This window comes from Solanum verrucosum, unplaced genomic scaffold (assembly GCF_900185275.1).
Source record: "Solanum verrucosum unplaced genomic scaffold, falcon-dt-bn FXZP01000152.1, whole genome shotgun sequence".
Classification (NCBI taxonomy): Eukaryota; Viridiplantae; Streptophyta; class Magnoliopsida; order Solanales; family Solanaceae; genus Solanum; species Solanum verrucosum.
In genome coordinates, this window is record NW_026020179.1 from 520405 (window position 1) to 541690 (window position 21286).

The following is a 21286-nucleotide window of genomic DNA, read 5'->3' on the forward strand; positions in this document are numbered from 1 at the left end:
TGTATACATCAAGCCAACAAGGTTTCCCTATCAAAATTGGTTCAGGGTTAGAAACCAGATAGTTTTCATCTAAAACATTGAATGTGCGGTTATGATGTAATTGTCCATCATGCACAAAAATGGATCCCCAAATAAGATTGGGATGAATGTTACATATTCTGACATCAGGGGGAGATATGATTGATAGCTGAAAATTATGTAAGAGATGAATTATGAATTATCCAGATCCTTGTTAGAAAAAAAAGTAAACTTGAAGTTCAAGAGATAATTCTTTTGCATAATATTGCAAATCAATTGCCAGATGAGTTTACTAACCTTATGTTGTAATTCAGCTGCAAATGCTCCAATGAGAGATACTTGAAGGACAGAGTCTATGATACGCATGAAGCATGGTAGACCGATCGATTCCAAATATAAAATTTCTTGAGGAAGGAGAGGAGCAAATGATCAAGATGGTCAAGATAATGAGGCAAGTGCTTTAAAGGAGCACGACGACATAACACTTCATCAAACCTTGACAAGGGTTCAGGTACCTTAAATGATGAAAAATGAAGAGATCGATAAGTTATGTCATATTGGAATCATAGCGCTCAATGATATAGATCGTAACGAGGATCTTGAATTCAAATCTGTCATATAGTGTGGACAAATAAATGATTGGCCAAATAAAATGAATAATTAAAGCATTTTTTGTTTCACTTAGAAAAGTGACATTTTGAACTGATAGTTTGCAAATCAAGGTATAATGTCAGTGGGGTACAAATAAATTATTATGCATAGTATGACCGTAAGATATCTAGTACGGCTTGTGCCTTGAGCGTAAAGATTTTTCGCAAAATTCCTGACATTATTGGAGATATTTTCTCCTATGGTGGATGCAATGATGTTTGTTTTGATCTGGAAACATATGAAAAACTTGAATTCATATAATGAATAATTGTCATGTCTGGCTAGATAATGGAGATTATATAAAAATTCTTGAAGCATTCAAGGTACCTGAAGTATATAAAAGATTGAAAGAAACTTTTTCAATAAAATTTCAAGAATCGTTAAATGGATTGAAATAATAAAGGAAGAAATGATACAAAAAATGACTCTATTTGTCCTTGCATTTTTATAAAAATGTCAGGATCGGAATTTGTTATAATATAGTTGAGTATGCTGATCACTCGAACATTATTAGCACCTTAAAGAGCTTTTAAAAGTTGTTGAGTGTTTGAAAAGGAAATCTAAAATGAAAAGATCTTGGTAAGACACAATTTTGTCTTGACCTACATATTGAGAATTTGACAAATGAAATATTTGTCCATCAATCAACATACATTATAAAGTTTTGATACGATTTTACATGAATAAATCACATCCATTCAGTACCCCAATGATTATGGGATCGCTTGACATAAATAAAGATCCATCTCGATCTCAAAAGAAGGATGAAGAACTTCTTAGTGATGAAACTCCATATATCAGTCAATTTGAGGCACTAATGAACCTTGCTATATACGATCAAATATTTTGCAATGAGTTGATTGACAAGATTCTACTCCTCCCCAACAAGAACACGTTGAAATGACATCAAAGACATTTATTTGAAGTTATTAAACAAGATAATCAATTGCAAATGAAAGTATTTACAAGATGATTGTTGCTATGAACAAGTTGAATGAACAATTTACTTACAACAATGAAGTCACAAATAGAGTGATTTTTCAAGAATGTATTCGACTAAGCTCAAAACCTCATCATATCCATAAAACCAAAAAATGATATATGAGGATGAGTTCAATCATGCAACATCTTCGTGAATGTGATTTGATCACAAAGACACTATCAATATTTGAAAACTTGGTATATAGGATTGAATGACATCATCACAAGAAATTAAGTGATGTTTTAATAAGGGGGAGTATAATACGCATTGCACACTTTTTTTCTTAACCGACGTTTTGTCCCACCGAGTTTTCCTGGCAAGGTTTTTAATGATGCAACAAATAATGCGTATCAAAAGATATGTGTACTCTTTTTCCTTTATTAGAATTTTTTCCCACATAGTTTTCCTAGTAAGGTTTTAGTGATGCATATTATCTATAGACATCCAAGGAGGAGGGCTATAAATCTATTGAATAGTGGATTGTCCATTTGATTTCTTCAAGAATTAATTGAATTCATGTATGTATAATCCAAAGTGATATGAACCTTGGTGGATAACTATGTATCTACTAGTTTGACTTTTAACAAGGTAACCTTTGAGTATGATATTTCAACACTATAAATAGAGATATCATTCATCATTTGAAGGACACACTTGAATAAAAAGAAAAGTTCTCTCTTGCATCTACATTTCTTGCCTTCTTCTCTTTATACTTATATTGCTTTGATCTTCATTTTATAAAACTTTTAATCTTTTTACGTTATTAGAATTTTTATATATAGTATTGGGTCAAAATGTAAAAAATAAATAAAAATTATTGAAAGTATTTATCATCTTTAATTAAATCTCACATGTGTTTTGTTTACGAAAATTTATCCGTTTGGTTGTGGTGGGCATGTCGGGGGTGAAAGAGGGACGTCTAATCCAATTGTTCCGACGTCACAACTCACGAGACTTCTCCAACCAACTCTGAGGCCAACCCTCTCCCTTGACGCTTTCTTTTCTTCAAGCAAAAATCCCATTATTGCTTCCTTTCGTCTTTTCCGTTGAAATCAAATCACCCTTTTGCTCCTAAAGGTACTTCAGATTGTGGGTCTTGATCCAAAATTAGATACATTACTTGTTATTCCAAACCCTCATTCTTTTTTTGGGTTTGGGTTTGGGTTTGTGGGTATCTGATAGATCCTCACAAGATTTCCTTTTTTTGGGTTTTTTCTTAATGTATCAATCCTAATTTTTTATATAGGAATTGTTTCTTGCTGTATAGGTCTATTCCTGTTATTGATCGTAATATGAATGAACATTTTGGAAATTCAAGAGCAAGCTCGAGTTCTCCCTCTAGTTTGAATAGCAGTTCACAAGGTACTGAGGATGATCATGCCATTGCGAAAATCTTGGCAGAAGAAGAAGAAATTGCTTCGAGGTACGGGGGCAAGCTTGCGAACAGACTCTCTCATTTGGACTCAATCCCGGTACAATCATATTTGCTTGTACTAGACAGTTTTTCTATGTATATGACATAGTTTCAATATTGTCATGTTGTAAGTTATCAAGAATTTGCCTGTTTTGTAAATTTAGTGTTTGTCTATCATCTGTAGTAATGAGTTTTTGTATAGAGTTGCATTGATGTGAGCAGTGATTCAGTGCACGCTTTAATTCTTGGAATAATAATATGCTACTAACCATCATATTCTGCTTATAATCTTACTGTCTTTGCAGCACACTCCAAGGGTCATTGGGCAGATACCTAATCCTAATGATGCCACACTTGACCACGAGAGGCTCTCTGGCAGGTTGTGTATCACTTTACTTAATGTATCATAGCCCTTCAGCTTGACAATTGATCTTGAAACCACAGTTTGAAATGGAGAAGCCAGATGTATGACGTCGGGGGCTCTAATTGAAGATTTCCAATTTTATTTGGTTTCATAGAATTTAAACTGGTGTATTCAAATAGTTAAAATGAAAAGCTGATGCAATCCTAGAAAAGATATGGCCCTTTGCTTGTACAGTTTTTACGCTGTTTCTCTACAATATATTGTTCTCCGGGATAGTTAAAAGTACTTATTTGTGATCTGTAGTTTTCATCATATGTATGGAAAAAGCCATGAGTTAAAAGAGGAAGGATGTTACTTTATATCTCTTTACTATTTTGGTATTGTCAGTAAGGAATATTTTTCCTTGTTAATGTGTAATATTATCTATCATCAGGTTGGCAGCATATGGCCTTGCTGAGTTTCAAATTCAAGGAGATGGCAATTGCCAGGTTATTCTCTTTTAACTAGTCTACAAGCCATTCCTGCACTTGACATACATGCGTGCTATTTGTGACTATTTCCTTCGACTTATTGAACAGTTTCGAGCCCTTGCAGATCAGTTGTATCATAATCCAGAGTATCATAAGCATGTGAGGATGGAGGTTGTCAAACAGGTATGGGTACATTAAATTTTTAATATATTTTCCTTTCATCTCATTATTATCTGTTATAAATCAAGATGTTACCAAGGCTACTGTCATTTTATTCGAGGATTGTTTTTCACTAGGATCATCACATATTACAGCTTAGGTTCTCTTCATGTGATTTTTGTAAGATTATTAGTCTTAACCATAAAAAAAAAGATACAATTGTCGCTTTGAGGGTTATATGTACCTGAAGTATAATTCGCAACTCAATAATAGTGTAGCTTTTTTGCTTTTTGTAATATCAAGATTGAGTTAAACACTGCAGGCTATCTTTATCACAATTATCTACCACAAGCATCAGGGAGACTGAAATTCGGACAATGCCAGTTTTGCTAGAGTTCAGTTTCTGTTGGAACCATATCTCAGTCGTCATATTTTTGTGATTTGCTTGCAAACTCAAAGATATATGTGAACGAGGAAGTGTTGAGACTTGCAAGGTTCTTTATGAAGCTTGTGTTTGATAGCAATACAAAGAATAGAAAGGTTAAGATGTTGTCAAGGAAGAGATGAAATAACAAGTAATGCCTTATCATTGGTGTTCATGGACTTGGTTTAGTAGAAGTGAATAAAGCCTATCATCATCTTCTAAACAGAGCAACATTATTTCGCTTCAATAACATGTAGATCAAGTTCTAGTCTGAGAAGCAAGATATGGAATATATGCAAGAAATCCTCACCTCTCATGACACGAGTCTCAATCAAAATGGATCAATTCTTCTCTTTGATAGACAGATCATACCGAACCACAACATAAGAGAAAGCTAAATATAGAGTCACTACTTTGAGCTTAGGTGTCAGAAATTTTGTTATTTAAGTGGTACTCAAACACTGACATAAAAATGCTACTCAAGCTCATGCCCACATATGCTAGTATCAACCAAGTCAAAAAGTATTTCTTCTCTCTCCTTTAGTACTACTAAAAAATAAAAAAATATAAAAACTTACCCAGTTCAAGTTACATCCCTCATAAAAGAACCGAGCAATACAGAAAAACTAAGAGAATTATTAACTACCTAATAAAGTAGAACAAAAAAGCATCCAAGCAATCTCCTTACCCCATACATAAAATGTGCATTATCCTCAATGCATCCTATAAATAACAAGTGGGTAAAATAAACTCCCTGAAAGGCCAAATGCTGAAACATTTGCAGCTTAGGGGATACTCAGACTTCTCCAGACACAGTTCTTTATACGGGAACCCCACACTTAGTTTCACTTTGCTGCTCGCTTTTGCATACTTCTAATGACTTTACTTCCTTGCACATACTTCTACAAATACAAAAAAACGTAATACTACAAAAAATACAATGATATATATATATATATATATATATATATATAAAGAAAGCAATAAGATTTGGTTGCCTCCCAACTAATGACTAATTTAATGCAGCAACACGGTGCTAACACTTTCACCAGTTCTCCTTTCACTTTGAAGATACGAATTAATCCCTCAATTTTGCATCACGGGTGGTGGTAAAGGTTTTAAAGGACCATGTAGCGAACATTGCATATTGCACTTCTTGGCCTTTAAGTGAGGGACGCCAATTTTTCTTTTTGATGTGGAAAAGTTTAGAATGTAAGAGTCTTGTTCCTGATCTATACACTTCTCCATAGGTTCGGATGGCTTGATTCTCATGTCACCACCTAAACATAATCTACAAAAATGTAGAATGAGGTCTAACACGCCTTAACTTTAAACCATCATTATCATTGATATCGTGGCCCTGGTATACCTTCTCATCCTTGGCATCAGAATAGTATTCGGTTGAATGGTTAGGATTCCTCTTTCTGCTTTACAAGCTGGTCAATATCCACAACAATTGGTAGTTGGGCATCAAATGCCTCAATCTTTTTATTCAACTCAGTGTGCTAATCATGGATATCTAAGCCAAATTGGTGCATCTCTTGTCTGATCTTAGTTCTTCCTTCCATCAAATGTTTCGCCTCTTTGTAAGACCACCATGGAGAAACCCATGCAAGCTTATTAGTTGAGCTTGTTCTGTTAGCCAAGATTGACTCACTATCTCTGCTTCTTCATGACTTTCTTGTTGCAGTACCTCGTTCTCTTCTTCTGCTTGGGGTTCGTCATGGGTATCAGCTAAACCTGTAACTTGTAGATAATTATAAGTTTTAGTCTTAGCTTGCATTGACACTCATCCCCATGGCTTTCCTATTTTATGCGTTCTGCTCCAATATTTGCTTCATCATATCACTAAGTCTAGCATCATGTTCCGTATCTTCCACTTCATTACTCCGGTTAATATCACAAACAAAAGGAGAATTATAATAGAGGATTGGGGAAGAGGAATAAGACATTCCACTCAAAGAAAATGTGCGCACACTCTGCTCCTGAAAAAATGATGACAATTTATATTTAAGTGAGGTCCTCCACAGTACAATTAAGAAATACCAACATATGAATACCCATTACTCGATGAATTTACATTCCGAGATGCCATTTCAAAAAGGATAAATAATACTATAGAAAACAAATATATATACAAAAATAAAAAAATTAAATTGGACTAGACAAAAACAAAAGTCTAATTTTTTTTTTTTTGAGAAAGGTAACATTTACTTCTATATATCCACAGGTATACTACATCAAAGTGTAGTTCCCCTCCAAATATTTATACTTACATCAGCCCTAAGATCTTCTAGTTACAGCCAGTCAATAACATTAGAAACATCTTCAGAATTTCCTATTACTACTTGCTTACACCAAAAATAATAAAGACCTAGGTAGTTTATCTTTATCTTCTGAATATTGTTGTTCTTTCCTTCAAAACATCTTTGATTCCTTTCATTCCAAATTGTCCACCAAATGCATGCTGGGACAATCCTCCATCTCTCCTCCTTTTTTCCTGCATTTCCATCACTATTCCAGCATTTTAGAACTTCTGTGATTCTTCCTGGTTTTGTCCACTTGATCTCCCTCTTGTGAATGAACATCTGCCATAATTGATCTGTCCATTTGCAGTGTAAAAGGAGATGGTTGACTGTCTCCACCTGCTCTTCGCATAAATAACATCTAGAGCAAAGGTTGCATTTCCTCTTGTTCAAGTTTTCATGTGTCAAGACTTCCTCCTTTGCCAAAAGCCATGTGAAATAATTCACCTTGTATGGGATTTTTGTTCTCCAGATCATCCTCCAAGGCCATCCTGCTTTCTGCTCTTCAATAGGTCTCAATTCTCGATATGTAGATCTTACAGTGAACTCTCCCTTTCTCTCCCCTTTCCATATCAGTCTATCTTGCTCTTCTGCTAGATTGGTAGCCCTAGCCATTGTGTCATGAAATCTTGCTATGGATGTTATTTCCCAGTCATTTAAGTTTCTTCTCAGATGTAAATTCCACCCTTGTCCTGTCCATAAGTCTGCCACTGATGTTTCTTGTGCTTGACTTAGACTATGTAGCTTAGGGAATGCTTGTTTGAGTGTCTCCTGTCCGCACCAGATGCCATTCCGGAAGGCCACTTTTTCTCCATTACCAACCTTACATTTTGTTCTATCTTTGACCAGTAGCCATAGTAGCCGTAAGTTCCTGATTGATCTCCAAACACTACAATCATAAGGGCTGGTCACCCCATCTGTCATCCACTTGTCCTCCATGCCATATTTTGTTGTTATTACTTCCTTCCATAGAGATACTTCTGGTGAGGCAAATTTCCACAACCATTTCATCATCAAGTTGTTATTCTGCGTACTCAGATATCTGATATTGAGTCCACCCCCTCTCTTGCTAACTAGCAACTCCTCCCATTTGACCAAATGATACTTCTTCTTATCTTCACTGCCTTTCCATAGAAAGTTCCTCCTAATTGCATCTAACCTCTTGGTTACTTTGGCTGGTATAGGGAATATTGACATCATGTATGATGGCAAGGCATCCAGGACACTGTTGACTAGAGTTAGTCTGCCACCTAAGGATAGATATTGACACTTCCAGTTCACGAGCTTCCTTTCACACTTTTCAATTACACCACTCCATATTCCACTTGATTTGCTCTTAGCCCCCAAAGGCATTCCCAAGTAGGTTGCTGGTAGTTCACCTACTTTCCCTCCAAGCTTGTAAGTTAAGTCCTCAATATTTGGTACTGTGTTTACTGGATAAATGAAACTCTTGCTCTGGTTTATGTGCAAACCTGACACAGCCTCAAAAATATTTAAAATGACTGTAGATGAGTGATCTCTAGATTGTTTCTTGTATTCTCCCCCACTTTGAAACCTCTAATCCAACCATTTGCTCTTGCAGTCTGGAATAGGTTGCTCAACCCCTCCATAGCCAAGATAAAAAGAAAAGGAGATAGGGGGTCCCCTTGTCTCAAACACCTGTTTGATGGGAAAAACCCACATGGGTTTCTGTTGATCAGAATAGAGAATTTCACTGAGCTTATGCAATGTCTGATCCACTTTAACCATCTTTTACCAAAACCCATCCTCTGCATCATCTTCATCAAAAAGTTCCAATTCAGGTGATCATATGCCTTTTGGATATCCAGCTTGCATAGGATCCCTGGTTGTTTATCCTTTTTCCTGGAATCAACACATTCATCGGCTATCAACATTGCATCCATGAACTGCCTGCTCTTGATGAAGGCCAATTGTTGCTTGTTCACATGCTTATGCATCACCTTCTTTAGTCTTTCAGCCAAAAGTTTTGTAATTATCTTGTAAACTCCCCCCACTAAACTTATTGGTCTAAAGTCATTAAGTTCTTCTACCCCTATCTTCTTAGGTATCAAAGTCACAAAAGTAACATTTATACTCTTCTCAAACACTTCTTCCACATAGAAGTTTTGAACTGCTGCAACCAATTCTGTTTTGATGATATCCCAACACTGTCTAAAAAAAGCCATTGAAAAGCCATCCGAGCCAGGGGATTTATCCCCCGCACATGCTTTGATGCATTCTAGAATTCCTGAGCTTCAAAAGGGGCCATCAGTTGGTTGTTGTCATTTTCATCAATCATAGTACACTCCCTCATTTCCAACTCTGGCCTCCAATCCTCAGTTTCAGAGTATAAATTCTCATAGTACTCAGTGATCTCTCTTTGAATTTCAGCAGGTTCAGTTAGTAACTCTTCCCTGGCTTTGATTTTATCAGTAGTGTTGACTCTTCTGTGTGAATTTGCTACCTTGTGGAAGAAATTGGTATTCCTGTCCCCCTGTCTAAGCCAAACTGCCCTAGATCTCTGTCTCCATGCTGTTTCTTCATTTTTGACTATTTCTTCCAACTCAGTGGTAAGAGCTAATCTGGAAACTATCTCCCCTTCTTCCAAAATTCTCTGATCCTGTATCATTTCAATTTCTGCTAATTGATTGAGTACAAGTTGCTTTTGTTGTTTCAGATTCCCCTGACTGGTCTTGCTCCACTCTTTCAACTTTTCTTTCAATGCCCTCAGCTTTGCTACCAGTACAAAATCTGGTTTTCCCTGGAAATGAAAAGATCCCACCATCTCTTTACTCTGTCATTGAAACCTTCTGTAGTCGGCCACCAATTTTCGAACTTGAAATATGATTTGGTTGACCCCCATTCTCCACATTGTAGCATCAATGGGGAATGATCAGAGACAATTCTCTGCAGAATATTTTTTTGAAACTGGTAATGTGGTATTCCTCGGCATTAAGGTATGCTAGAGACCTCCAAAAAGGTAGTAACAAGCTAAGACAAGAGACTAATTACAGTAATCCTAAAGGATCTATAGACTGCTTGATATTCCTGAATTTTGTTTCCCAATCTTCAGAGATCATGAACCTGTCTAGTCTTGCTGCTGTGGAATGTCTTTCACCTTTCCTCCATGTGAACTCTCCCCCTGCTAATCTAAGTTCATTAATTCCATGTCTTCAATGAACCCCGAAAGATCTGTCATTGACCTACTGATTCTACTGCAGTTGAACTTCTCAGAAGGATATCTCACTGTATTGACATCCCCGCATTAGACCCAAGGACCTGTAAATAGACCTCTAGCTGCCCCCACTTCCCACCAAGTTTCTTTCCTTTCAACTCTGTCATTTGGGGCGTAGACTCCTGTTAGGTGCCATTTAAAATCCTAGTTTTTGCCAGAGAAACAACATGAAACTGAGTATGCTCCCACACTACTTACTTCCCCTTCCCATATTCTTTTATCCCACATAATTAGTATGCCTCTTCCCACTAGCTTCTAGTTGCACATAATCTGCCCATCTACTACCCCAAATTTCTTTAACTATGTTTGCAATCTCCCCCTCCAGTTTTGTCTCTTGAAAACACAACATCTGCTTTCCAGATTCTTAACATATTCCTGATCATACACCTTTTCTTCCCACAATTCAGTCCCCTCACATTCCAGGAAACAATGTTTAAATTCATTGATCCATGATGGACAAATACTCCCCTTTACTTCTAGAGCCATTGCTGTGAAACTTAGAATCTAGTTGTAGGTTCTTTAGTTCCAATTGCCCTTTCTTCTTGCATGTTGACTGTTCACTCTGTTTCCCCTTACTTTCTCGCTTATTACTGTCAATTTTCATCAATAATTCCTTCTCCCTCTCCTCACATCCTTTGAAATTAACCACAAATTCCGAGCTAAGTTTGATTATATTTTGTTGTATCCATTCTGAGGTGCTCAGTGTGTTGTAGTCTTCCTCTGGGAATTGGATACCCAGTGGGATAACATCCTCCGATCCTCCATTTGTATTCTCCTCTGCCAATGATTGTACCATTATCGCTGTACTTTTCTCCCCCAATTCTTCCTTATTTTTTCCAGGCATGTCTACCATATGTCTTGCAACTTCCAGTTCCCCATCGTCCCTATTCCATGGTGTAATTTGACTTTGAGCTTTATTTTCCTTCGTTTGATTCGCTGCTATCTCAATGTTAAAAATGTCTTCTGAAGGGATTTGTAAAGCTTGGGCTCTAGCCTTTTCTCCAACAATTGGGTCCAAAAGAATTGGGCCCAAATTTGGGCCCACTTTCCTTTGACCTAGTTTTTGTATGCTATAAACATTATATTCTCCCCTTTTAAATCTCGGGCCCACTTGCATGAGAGACCCCTCACTGGAAGACCCCACGTGCCCATCCACCTTTTTCGCTGCTATTACCTCCTTTGTTATCTGCAAAAGCTGATCTTGGGTATTGACTGCTGGGTATTCTCCCTTCTCCTCTCTCCTCTTCTCTGAAAATTTCACGGTGACCGGAGCTTCACACCACACCGGAATGGTGTAAGTGAAATCATCGCAGGTTATTTCTACTTCTCTGGGAATCCGTTCGCCGTCGCCTTGTTCTTTTATTCTTGCCCAATGAAGATGATTTTTGAGAGAGGTCTCCTCCTCTGTCTCAATATAGCCTCCAGATAGGTTACCGATCTCTTTGAAAACCTTCTGCGACCATAGATTCATAGGTAAACCTAGCAGTTTGATCCATACCCAATCTCTCCCTACCTCTGCCGGCCAGCAGCCAGTTGTTGGTTTCCACCATTCAAGTTCCAACTTCATCTTCTTCCAGGTCCATTGGCCTGTTAAGACATGCTCTGCTGCTAGTCTTGACGATAGTTCAAACATATAATGGCCGTCGTTTGTGGCATACACTTTGACTTCTATCGCCGACTTCCAAGAGTTACATGCCCATCTTCTTACATCGTTCAAGTTAGGGTTGTCATTTGTTTGGCACTGGAATTTCCCTACTAAGCATCTGTTCAAGAGGTCCTTTTCTGATTGCGATTTGCCTCCTGTGATCCTTACTCTGTTTGCTGTGCTTTGTATCTCTGCCTTCTCCGTTACCTCCGTCACCCATCTGTCATGGAAGAGAGCTTCTTTGTAGGACCTGTGGAGTTGTTTGTTGTCCTTTACTGTTATCCCCTGTGTTTCATCTGGTTCATAAATAAACCCAGCATTCTTGTGAGCTATATTCCCCCAACCTCCTTTGAATGTAGATTCTGGAGTAATTATGACTGATTTGTTTTGACCTTGTAATGCTATAAAACTGATGTATCTCCCGCTCTCATTGTATTTGAGAGTGCAATAGAATGCTGCAAAGTGGTCCTTCATGTTCCACCTCTTAACTGTCCTCCCCTGCACTTTGGAAGCTTCAACAAATACTGCAACTAACCATTTCAGGACTTTAATTCTAATTTCCACTCTTCTCATCTGACGTCGGCTGCGTTCCACCCATTCAAACCAACTCCCAACTTTGTCTTTACATCTCGTAATGTCGTAGGACTTGAAACCTGCGTTGTAAAAGATGCTATCCTCCCCTATTGGATGTGTTCCGGCGAGCTTGCCGGATCCACCCATCTGAAACCTAAATTTAAAACACTTTAAACTAAAAATTGACAGGCCTCACAAAAGTCTAATTTAGAAAAATAGTTAATTTTCAAGTCTCGACAATGATGTCAAAAACTTGTTGCGGCCAAACGCACTCATAAGGACATGCGGTTGTAAAGTAATAAAGTGACTAAAAGTCAAATGTCGAACCCATAGTGACTTGTGATAAACTGTTAACTAAATTAATTAATGTGAATTAACTTAACAACAAATAAAATCCAAACTTATAATTATAAACTAACTAAAATAAAAAGAAAAGTACTAATGAACTTTAACCAAGAAAGAGTGTATTTTTATGTTGTCAATGAGGTAAAATCGATCTAGGGAAATGGGCTATCTAACAATCGTGTTATTGATTTAACTAATTAATTTATTATGATAATTGATTGACAGGGTTAATTTTACTCACAATTTTCTGTCGAGTAATTGTGCGTCTATTCAAGTTAACCTAATTCTCTATGTCTAGTAGAAAAGAATTAACGAGAATGCATTTATATCTCCTTGTATATCTATCAAGCAACGCGATTAGCTATGTTTAGCCTAATCACGAATTCGCTCCCTCCTATTAGGAGAACACATTCTAATCAACCGTATGCCCAATCTATAATTTATGTTGTACCACTCAATTATAGATGCGTGAATAGTATTTCACTGTTAGCTATGCAACAAAATAATTAAGAACAGAATTGAACAACTGACCAATGAGATAAACTAATTAATTGAAAATAATATTCAAATAATAACGTTTACAACCCCCTAGAATGAAAAATTTAGCTCCACATAGACATGGAGGAAATAGCATAAATCATCCAGAATAACACAAAATGAATAGTATGGAGAAGAAAAGGTAAAACTCAATTAACTCCATCTCCACGGCAGCTCCAAACTGTCTACGTCAATAGTCTTTTTCTTTTCCAAAACGTGTTTATGGACTATTTATAGGTGTAGGAAAAGTCCCAAATGAAATAACTGAGTCCAAAATGAGTTGAAATAAAATCAGAATCTGGGTTGCCTGGCGCGCCTTGCTGCATATTTCATTGCTTTGTCTTTTTTTCATTGTTGCCTTCATGTTGGATGACAAGGACAATAATTAAGCCCCCTCCCCCCCTCCCCAATTTTACTTAAAATCTCTTCATCCTCTCACACCGCTTTATTTCTACACATCAAAAATATAATATTAAGCATAAAACAATATAATCACTACTTAAAAGACAATTAAAAGTTCTAAAATGTGAGATAATTAATGGCTAAATATATCCATTTTAGGCCTATCATCAATCAAGTGTCTGAAACTCATTTGAAACCCCCGGGACACAAACCAAATATGAAAATCAATCGTAGAATGCAATCCAAACCTGTTGGAATCACCGATCCCAGGTTTTCTTAACCAAATGTTGACAGTGTTCAACTAAAATTTCCAAACTTAACCAGAAACTCAACCAATAATCCAATTCACTCATGAGCACCTTGGGATCCATACAAAACATCCAATCAAGTCATTAATCACCATCCATACCTATTGGAACCGTCATAACTCAAATCCAAACTTCTTAACCAAAATGTTGGCTTTGGTTAAACTTTCCAGATGGCAAATTCTAAACTTTCAAAGATGAAAATCTTCCCCAAAATGCATCTGATCACACCGGGAATCGTGCCATCCATCCCCGCATGTCATAAACAACATAATGAAGCTGTAGGAAAGGTTAAACTGGGGAAACGGGTTGAAAAATACAAAACAACCCTGCAGGTCGTTACATGTTTGAATCAATTTAGTGCCGAAATTTAGATGAAATTGAGTTTATTAGCTTATGCAAAAAGAGGCCCGATTTAATGCTATCTGAAGTTTTAACACACACAGCAGGAATCATAGGTCATTCTGCAGAAGCCAACAGGGTACTGCCAAGAAATGAAGAAACCAAAACAACTGGAATAAAATCCTATACTCAAGAAGAAAAGGAAAAGTTGGAAGAAAAAAGTGGCAGTTGTTCTCTTTGTAAAAATGAGTTATGGCTTTTAAAAGTTGATAAAAATCTGTACTTGTAGCTTTACATAAACCCTGATTAAAGAAATGCAAATTTTCTAAACAATGCCCTCCTTTTTTTCAAAGAACTTAAAACATTGCTCAATTCTATAGATATGAAATCTGTCCCATATGAGGTCAAATTGGTAACCTAATGTCTGGCCGAGTAGAGCATTCAAGAGTGAGGAACGACCCATGTGACATAATAACAGGTCGGGGACAAGATAATACTGATACTAATGGTTAGGTTTTGGTAATTGATGGGAATAGTGAATGCAGTGAAATATAGAAGTTATCTGAGGAAGAATGCCTGAAAACTTTTGATAGTTAAAACAGATCAAAATTCGGGGGTTGCAAGGAGTGCCTAAGAAAGTTCTTGTCTTAAGCTAGTTCGCGATCTTGTTAATGGGTATTTGTGATATATGATTGCGAAATCAAGAGGAGGTGAGACATAAGTTTTCGAGAATGACAAAATTGATATTTGCGATCCCTGTGTTAGTTTAGTAACTTAGTTCTTAATGTTCATTTTTTAATATCATATTTTCAAACCTTAATGTTCAGTTTTTTCTAACCAAATCCTCAAGCCTTAATCTTTAAATGGTCCTTCAACTATTCAGTATAAAATCAAGTTTAATTTTCCGGCGCATTTTGAGGATAATGTTTTTGCTCTTTTGGATTTTGTCAGCCCTTTACTTTTTCTACCGTAGCGAGTGGAATATACAGGAACTATATCATTTTTTGTACTCATGTTGTTTCCTCTGGATACTGATTGAAAGAATTAAACAATTACCTGATAAAAAAAGTTAAAATGAAACTTAAAAAGAAACTATATTGTACTTTTGTTATAGGTTCCATCTGATTCGAGTTTTTCTCTTCAAAATTTATCCAAAATCATTCTAATGGCGTTGTTGGAGGATATTTAAAACAAAAAGTTAAACATTGAGAACACCATAAGAATGAACTGAATATTGGGTGCTAAGATGGCACACCACAAGCATTATGGATCAATTTGATGATCTTCTTTTAAGTTCTTTACTAGGTAGTCTTCTAAGCTTCAACTTATAGTTCACTTTGATCCCGAAAAATAGGATATCAACCTTTTTTTGATGTACAATTAGGGAATAAGAATGATTTCAACCCTATTAAGTCCCAATTTAGCTACTACTTTGTTATCGTTGTCTTACACTCCTACTGTAGTGCACGTACCTGTTTGATTTTGACATTCTCTAGTATAAGAACCAAACTTTTCTTCCTAGAGGTGTATAACTCATGAATATTGATTTTAGATATATTAAGTTCAGGAAATTGGTGAAAATCTGTGCTGCTATTAATATCAAATGTACATTGGATTGGATAATTGTCTAGCGACTTGCAAGTTGTTAAGTCAATTAGTCATAGAGCAATTATTTGTGACAATATTTCATGGTTAGTATGAGGTTTTCTTTTCTCTTTGAGTTTTCCTTGCGTTTTTCTTTTAAAGGATGGCTACTTATTCACAAAGTCGGTACCGAAAACAACATTTTGTTTTTCATTATAATTCGGAATATTCTTTTAAGACTTAGTTTATGAGGTTGACCTAATGGCTCGGAATGATGCCCCATCGATATGATCCTTTGTGACTCCACATCACATTTAAGTACTAATTTATATAATCTATATGTGCTTATTCTTGTTTCTGCCTCTCTACCTTCACAAGGTAAGAGTAAGGTCTGGTACATACCACCCTCCCCAGTCCCCACTTGTGGGATGACACTGGGTATGTTGTTATTGTTGTGCTTATCCTGGTTTCTAATCTGTTTCAGCTAAAGCATTTCAGAAAGTTTTATGAAAGTTATGTTCCCATGAAATACAAAAGCTACCTGAAGAAGATGAAGAGGTGAAATCTGGTTTCAATCTATTGCTTACATAAAGAAGACCAGACAGACCATTAACTAGCTATTTCTTGTTCAAGCCAGGTTGGGGGAATGGGGAGATCATATCACTCTCCAAGCAGCTGCAGATCGAGTAAGTGAGAGAGTATCTTTCTTTCTCAACTTGCTTTAGTGGCATAATTCAATACATGTGTAAGCAGTGTAGATCATTATAAGACATCTTAGAACTAAGAATATGCTCTATAATAAGTAGGATGTGTGATACCTGCCCTACATCAAATATAACTTGTTTTGGTGGGGTTCAATTTGTAAAGTTTCTAGATGTTCCCTATTAACATGGACTCGGAACTTTCAGAGGAAATCCTGTTAGATGAGCAAACACATAGTTTTGTTATAAGAATGAAATCCTCCTAGATATGCGAAAATGAATTCAGTAAGTAGCCTGATAAAACTTTCAGTAAGGATGAATTCTGTTGGATGAGCAAAAATGAATTTCAATAGTTCTCTAAACTAGGAATGGAATCAAGGTGCAGCTATGGTATCAAAGCAAAGCAGTGAGAGACTAGTCAAAAGTGTGAGAAGCGAGAACTAAGTCCTATGTGGAACTATGCTACCACATGCTGGTAGAAGTTACATCCACAACCCATAGCTGTCGCCTCTATGATATTGCTAGTATCTTTTTTGGGTTTCTTTGGCTGTTTGGTTTTCAATTTGATTCCCAATTATTTGAATTTCACTTAACATTGTTTTGGTCTTTTCTAAATAAAGGAAATAGGTTCTAGGATAGGGATGTTCTAATGTTGTCTTTGGTATTGAGCGGCTAGCCGTCATAGTGGAGTGTTGTTTTTGGTTCATGATTCATCAACCCAAATTGATCTTTTTTAATATTGTGAGCTTCTTGTTTTACTTGTCCAGTTCTATTTGAAAATTTATAACAACGGCTCATACAACACTTAATGTGAAAGTCTTTTGATATCTCAATTTTCAAATCAGAAGACATGCATACGTAGCTTTTAGGGAGAAGGGCCAAAATTACCCCTAGGCTATTCGAAATAGGTCAACTTTACCCTGTTACATTTTTGGCTCAAAATGCCCTACAACTGGTCAAATAGCTCAAAATTATCCTTACTACTAATGGTTATCTAACTGATAAAATTGTATATGTAGAAGTGAAGGTCAATGGCCAAACTGATATAAGTGGCAAGTGAACGAGTGACTTCATATATACAAATACTGCAGAATCAAAGATGCCTCTACTTAAACCAAAAAATGTACAACTATCATATGGTCGGGATAGGGCCCCGACTTACCCATAGTCATAGAATATATACAGGAAAGAGTCCTAGACACATCCTAGCTCCAAGTAGAAGTGGAGCTCACCAAATGTATAGCTGAGAGGATGAGTGCCTAGTGGGATGGTCTGCTAACCTGTGCGTCAAATTATGCATTTATGTAAATGCAGTGCCCTCGACCATAGGGACGCAAGTACGTATAAAATATGTACTTATATGTCAAACGGACAAAATAACAAGTAAAAAAGTAAGGAAGCTCTAGTGAATACGATATCAAATATGAGCAAGTGAAGATCATCAACACTTTCTGAAACCATAACCATGACACATTATCAGCTCGTTATTCACATGTCTTAAGATATTTCATTAGCAAGTGTCCAAATAATTGTTTATAGTACAATATCTTATAACATTTCATATGATCAAATGAATGGATAAGCCTCAAGGGTCGTCTTTAGCACATGAGTAGCATATATCAATTAGAAGTGGTTTAGTCTCGTAAATTTTGTAGCGCTTGAAGGTACGCCTGTAGTGGCTCACAAATGATCTACAGACGCTTGACATGTATGCGGCAGTCAAGGCTGCAGTGGGATAATACACTCGCAAGCGCATACCTACAAAAAATAGAATCAAGAATTTTTGTTTTATCATAATAAAACTTAGTACATAGTACAATATAAAATTCACATACCTGCACTAAAGAAAGAAAACCACAAATATCACTTGAAGAGTCCATTGATGCATGACATACACAATAGTACAAGAACGATAACGCAACTGCTCCCTAAGCTTGTGGTGACATTGCGTCTAAGTCACGCATGTCAATCAAATAATCTGAACTGAATTTACACCCAGACTTGTCGGGAAATATTGTTCCCCCGCACAACCAAAACAGGTACAACCTAACTCTTTGTTGCACCTTCAGTTCCATCAAATCATAAGTAATATCATCTAAATTATTGTTATATGTAATTTATAAATAGCTGCACCGTACGCCTTGTCAGTCAACGTCTTGTGAATGCAGGGGAATTTATTCCCTTGCTCTGAAATGTATGTAAGCAAGGGAATAAATTATACAGCTAAGGCGTGGGACTGGTACTGCCTTGCAAGGCGTGATGCCCTTCATGCCTTAGCAATGAGAATTAACGGCCCCTTAACGTTTGTAGTGAGGCGTGGGCGGTACATGCCTTTGCCGTGTTGATTTGTTTGTATATTTAGTTGCACCTTTGGCAATTCCGGGAAAAAAAGTTGCCCTTTAGGCTCTGGATTCTAGGTTATTGTATCAATATTTTCCATCATTTTTCTTCATGGGGAAAGAATCACCGAAGAAATCAATTCCCAAACTATAATGTTGAAAATAAATGTAATTTATATGGTAGATGTTAATAGATTAATATCTAGATTTGTTATATTTTATTAGAACATTGTAATATATTTCCCTACTTTTATTAGATTAGGACTCTTTATATAAGGGAAATTAAAACAAAAGCTAGGATGAAATCATGATTCAGGCACATATTTTTTATCCTTGCTCCCAAAAGTTCATGCATTCCTTTTCTTCCAAATAGTCCACCATAATTCATGCATATTTTTACAAATCTATTTAGATATTTGAATTAATTTTAGCCGAATCCCCGCACCCCATAACCATACTTAGAGATCCGTACTACTCGCGAATCTTAAAATTTAGATCATGAAGGATACAACCTCTGATACAGGTACGTACCTGTATTAGACACCCGCACCTGAGTCCGAGCAACTTAGCCTATGAATGATGTAAAGAAATGATATTACATCTTTTCAAGTTTTGTTAGCCTCTGAATCACTAGGTAGGTTTGGACATTATCCGCCTAAAGGATTTCTACACTCTTCATTTCTGAGAACTGCTTTACCCATTTCTTCTTTCTTGTGCTGCTTATACTTTCCTATCTATATGTTTTTTTTCTTTTTCGGGTGGGCCACTGTGATGGTGTTGTAACTCTTTGCGCCTGCTGAATTTTGATTGCAGTATGGAGTAAAAATATGTTTGGTCACTTCTTTTCGCGAAAATGGCTACATTGAGATTCTTCCTAAGGACATACAGCCTTCTAGAGGTACGTTCATACATCTTGTCTACATCTTGTCTGTCATGTATGCACAAAAACACCCACACATGCATGCATACATTCGTATGTGAATGAGCACACATACTTACCTAGAGAGCTACCTAGCTGCTACTACCAAGAGACATAATCCTATGCAAAATAACCTAATAGGATGATGTTTTCTGATTGATAGTACTTTTGATGTACCATAGTAACTGAATGTTTCTCCTGCAGAAATTCAAATTTAGATCATGTTTGTGGATGTTCTTGAGCTGATTCTCTTTAAATAGGCAAACATCTCTGTTTGTGGTCATCTAGAGAAAACTAATTAAAATGTTCAAGTAACCTTGGCTAGGTTCAATAAGGAACATTGTTTGTTTCAAATTCATTGTTGCAATACGGCAATACTTACTATGAAGAACGATGTAGTAGTCGAGCAAATTCACGTGTGCTGAACATAAAAATAGGACTGCTTTATACTTTAGTTTGTGTTCTCAATTTGTCTTAGGTGTTGATTTTTCTTCTCTTTTTTGTATCTTCACACATTTAACTTGTTCTTTATTTTTAGAATTGTGGCTGAGTTTCTGGAGTGAAGTGCACTACAATTCTCTATACGTAATTGGAGGTACATCAGTCTTGTTCTCTGAGGCAGATCCAAAATTTAAACTCAATGGGTTCAACCTTTATCTCTTAACCACTAAATTTGTTACACTTCTGAAATTATGCGTTCATAACTAAATATTTTTCACATATCTATTCAATGTTCTGTGTCATAACCGGTAGGTTCAATTGAACCCATTAAATCCATATTCTACCCACCTCTGCCACTTGTGCTTCCATTCTTCCTTAAGAATTTGTCTTGGCTATCATTGGTTGCTGATATATTGGGTCTCTTCTTATCTTGATGTGCAACAGAGGTGCCTGCTAGAGTGCGCAGAAAGAAGCATTGGCTTTTCTGAGGCTTTCACCAGCTAAAGTATTGAGAGCTACATTTGAGTGTAATGCCTCAAAGAAACACATTTTACATGGAGGATATCCAAGATTCAAGTCGATCTGCGTGGAGTACTCTACTGCACTCATTAATCTTTACTCTTTTGCGACGATTACGGAGTACTTGATAGTAGATGCGAATATATCAACAATCTTTATATATGTATATTTAGTATTTACATAAATGTGAAACTGTAGCTGGTCTATACCTGGATATCTGAAAAGGGTTACGACCAGCATAAAAATAGTCAAATTAGGAATCATCGTAACATATAATGAGCTGCATAGTTATAGAGAATTCATATGGTCTTGTTTGAGATTGAGGGGTAATGAACATATATAGTTTGAATACAAATGCAGAAGAGCTCACTATCCTCACAGTGTATTAGTAGTATTTAATTAGCTAGTTGGTACATAGCATAGCCACTGTTCAGGAAAGCGAGCGCGACTTAAAGCAATGAAGTGAAGCGATGTGAGCCTTCTACGCTTCACAGACTAGAATGAGTGTGTGAGTACTTCATTGCTTAAAGCGTGAAGCGGGGTCTTATCGCTTTTTTCTGCTTCACGCTTCCTGAACACTGAGCATAGCAATCTCATAACTCATAAGGAAT

The 21286-nt window shown here is 36.5% G+C and overlaps 1 protein-coding gene across 2 annotated transcripts; it reads left to right on the plus strand.

The window, feature by feature from the left end:
* The first annotated feature begins 2574 nt into the window (after window positions 1-2574).
* LOC125829157 (OVARIAN TUMOR DOMAIN-containing deubiquitinating enzyme 11-like) lies at window positions 2575-21045 on the plus strand. Of its 2 annotated transcripts, none has more exons than XM_049508408.1 (9): window positions 2575-3123; window positions 3371-3444; window positions 3863-3917; window positions 4008-4082; window positions 16241-16314; window positions 16394-16442; window positions 19610-19694; window positions 20254-20310; window positions 20601-21045. In XM_049508408.1, the coding sequence occupies exons 1-9, from the start codon at window positions 2944-2946 to the stop codon at window positions 20642-20644; spliced, it is 693 nt and encodes a 230-aa protein (XP_049364365.1). In that variant the 5' UTR covers window positions 2575-2943; the 3' UTR covers window positions 20645-21045. The 2 variants fall into 2 exon arrangements, 1 of the variants encoding a protein (XP_049364365.1); XR_007443082.1 differs by having other exon boundaries at window positions 2860-3123; window positions 16394-16446; window positions 20601-20787.
* The last annotated feature ends 241 nt before the right edge of the window (window positions 21046-21286 follow it).

Excerpts from the sequence above, each read along its gene's own strand:
- LOC125829157 (XM_049508408.1), top strand. The coding sequence starts at position 2,944 with ATGAATGAACATTTTGGAAATTCAAGAGCAAGCTCGAGTTCTCCCTCT. Across the intron at positions 3,445-3,862 it reads CACGAGAGGCTCTCTGGCAG|GTTGGCAGCATATGGCCTTG; the intron begins GTTGTGTATCAC and ends ATCTATCATCAG. Across the intron at positions 3,918-4,007 it reads AAGGAGATGGCAATTGCCAG|TTTCGAGCCCTTGCAGATCA; the intron begins GTTATTCTCTTT and ends CTTATTGAACAG.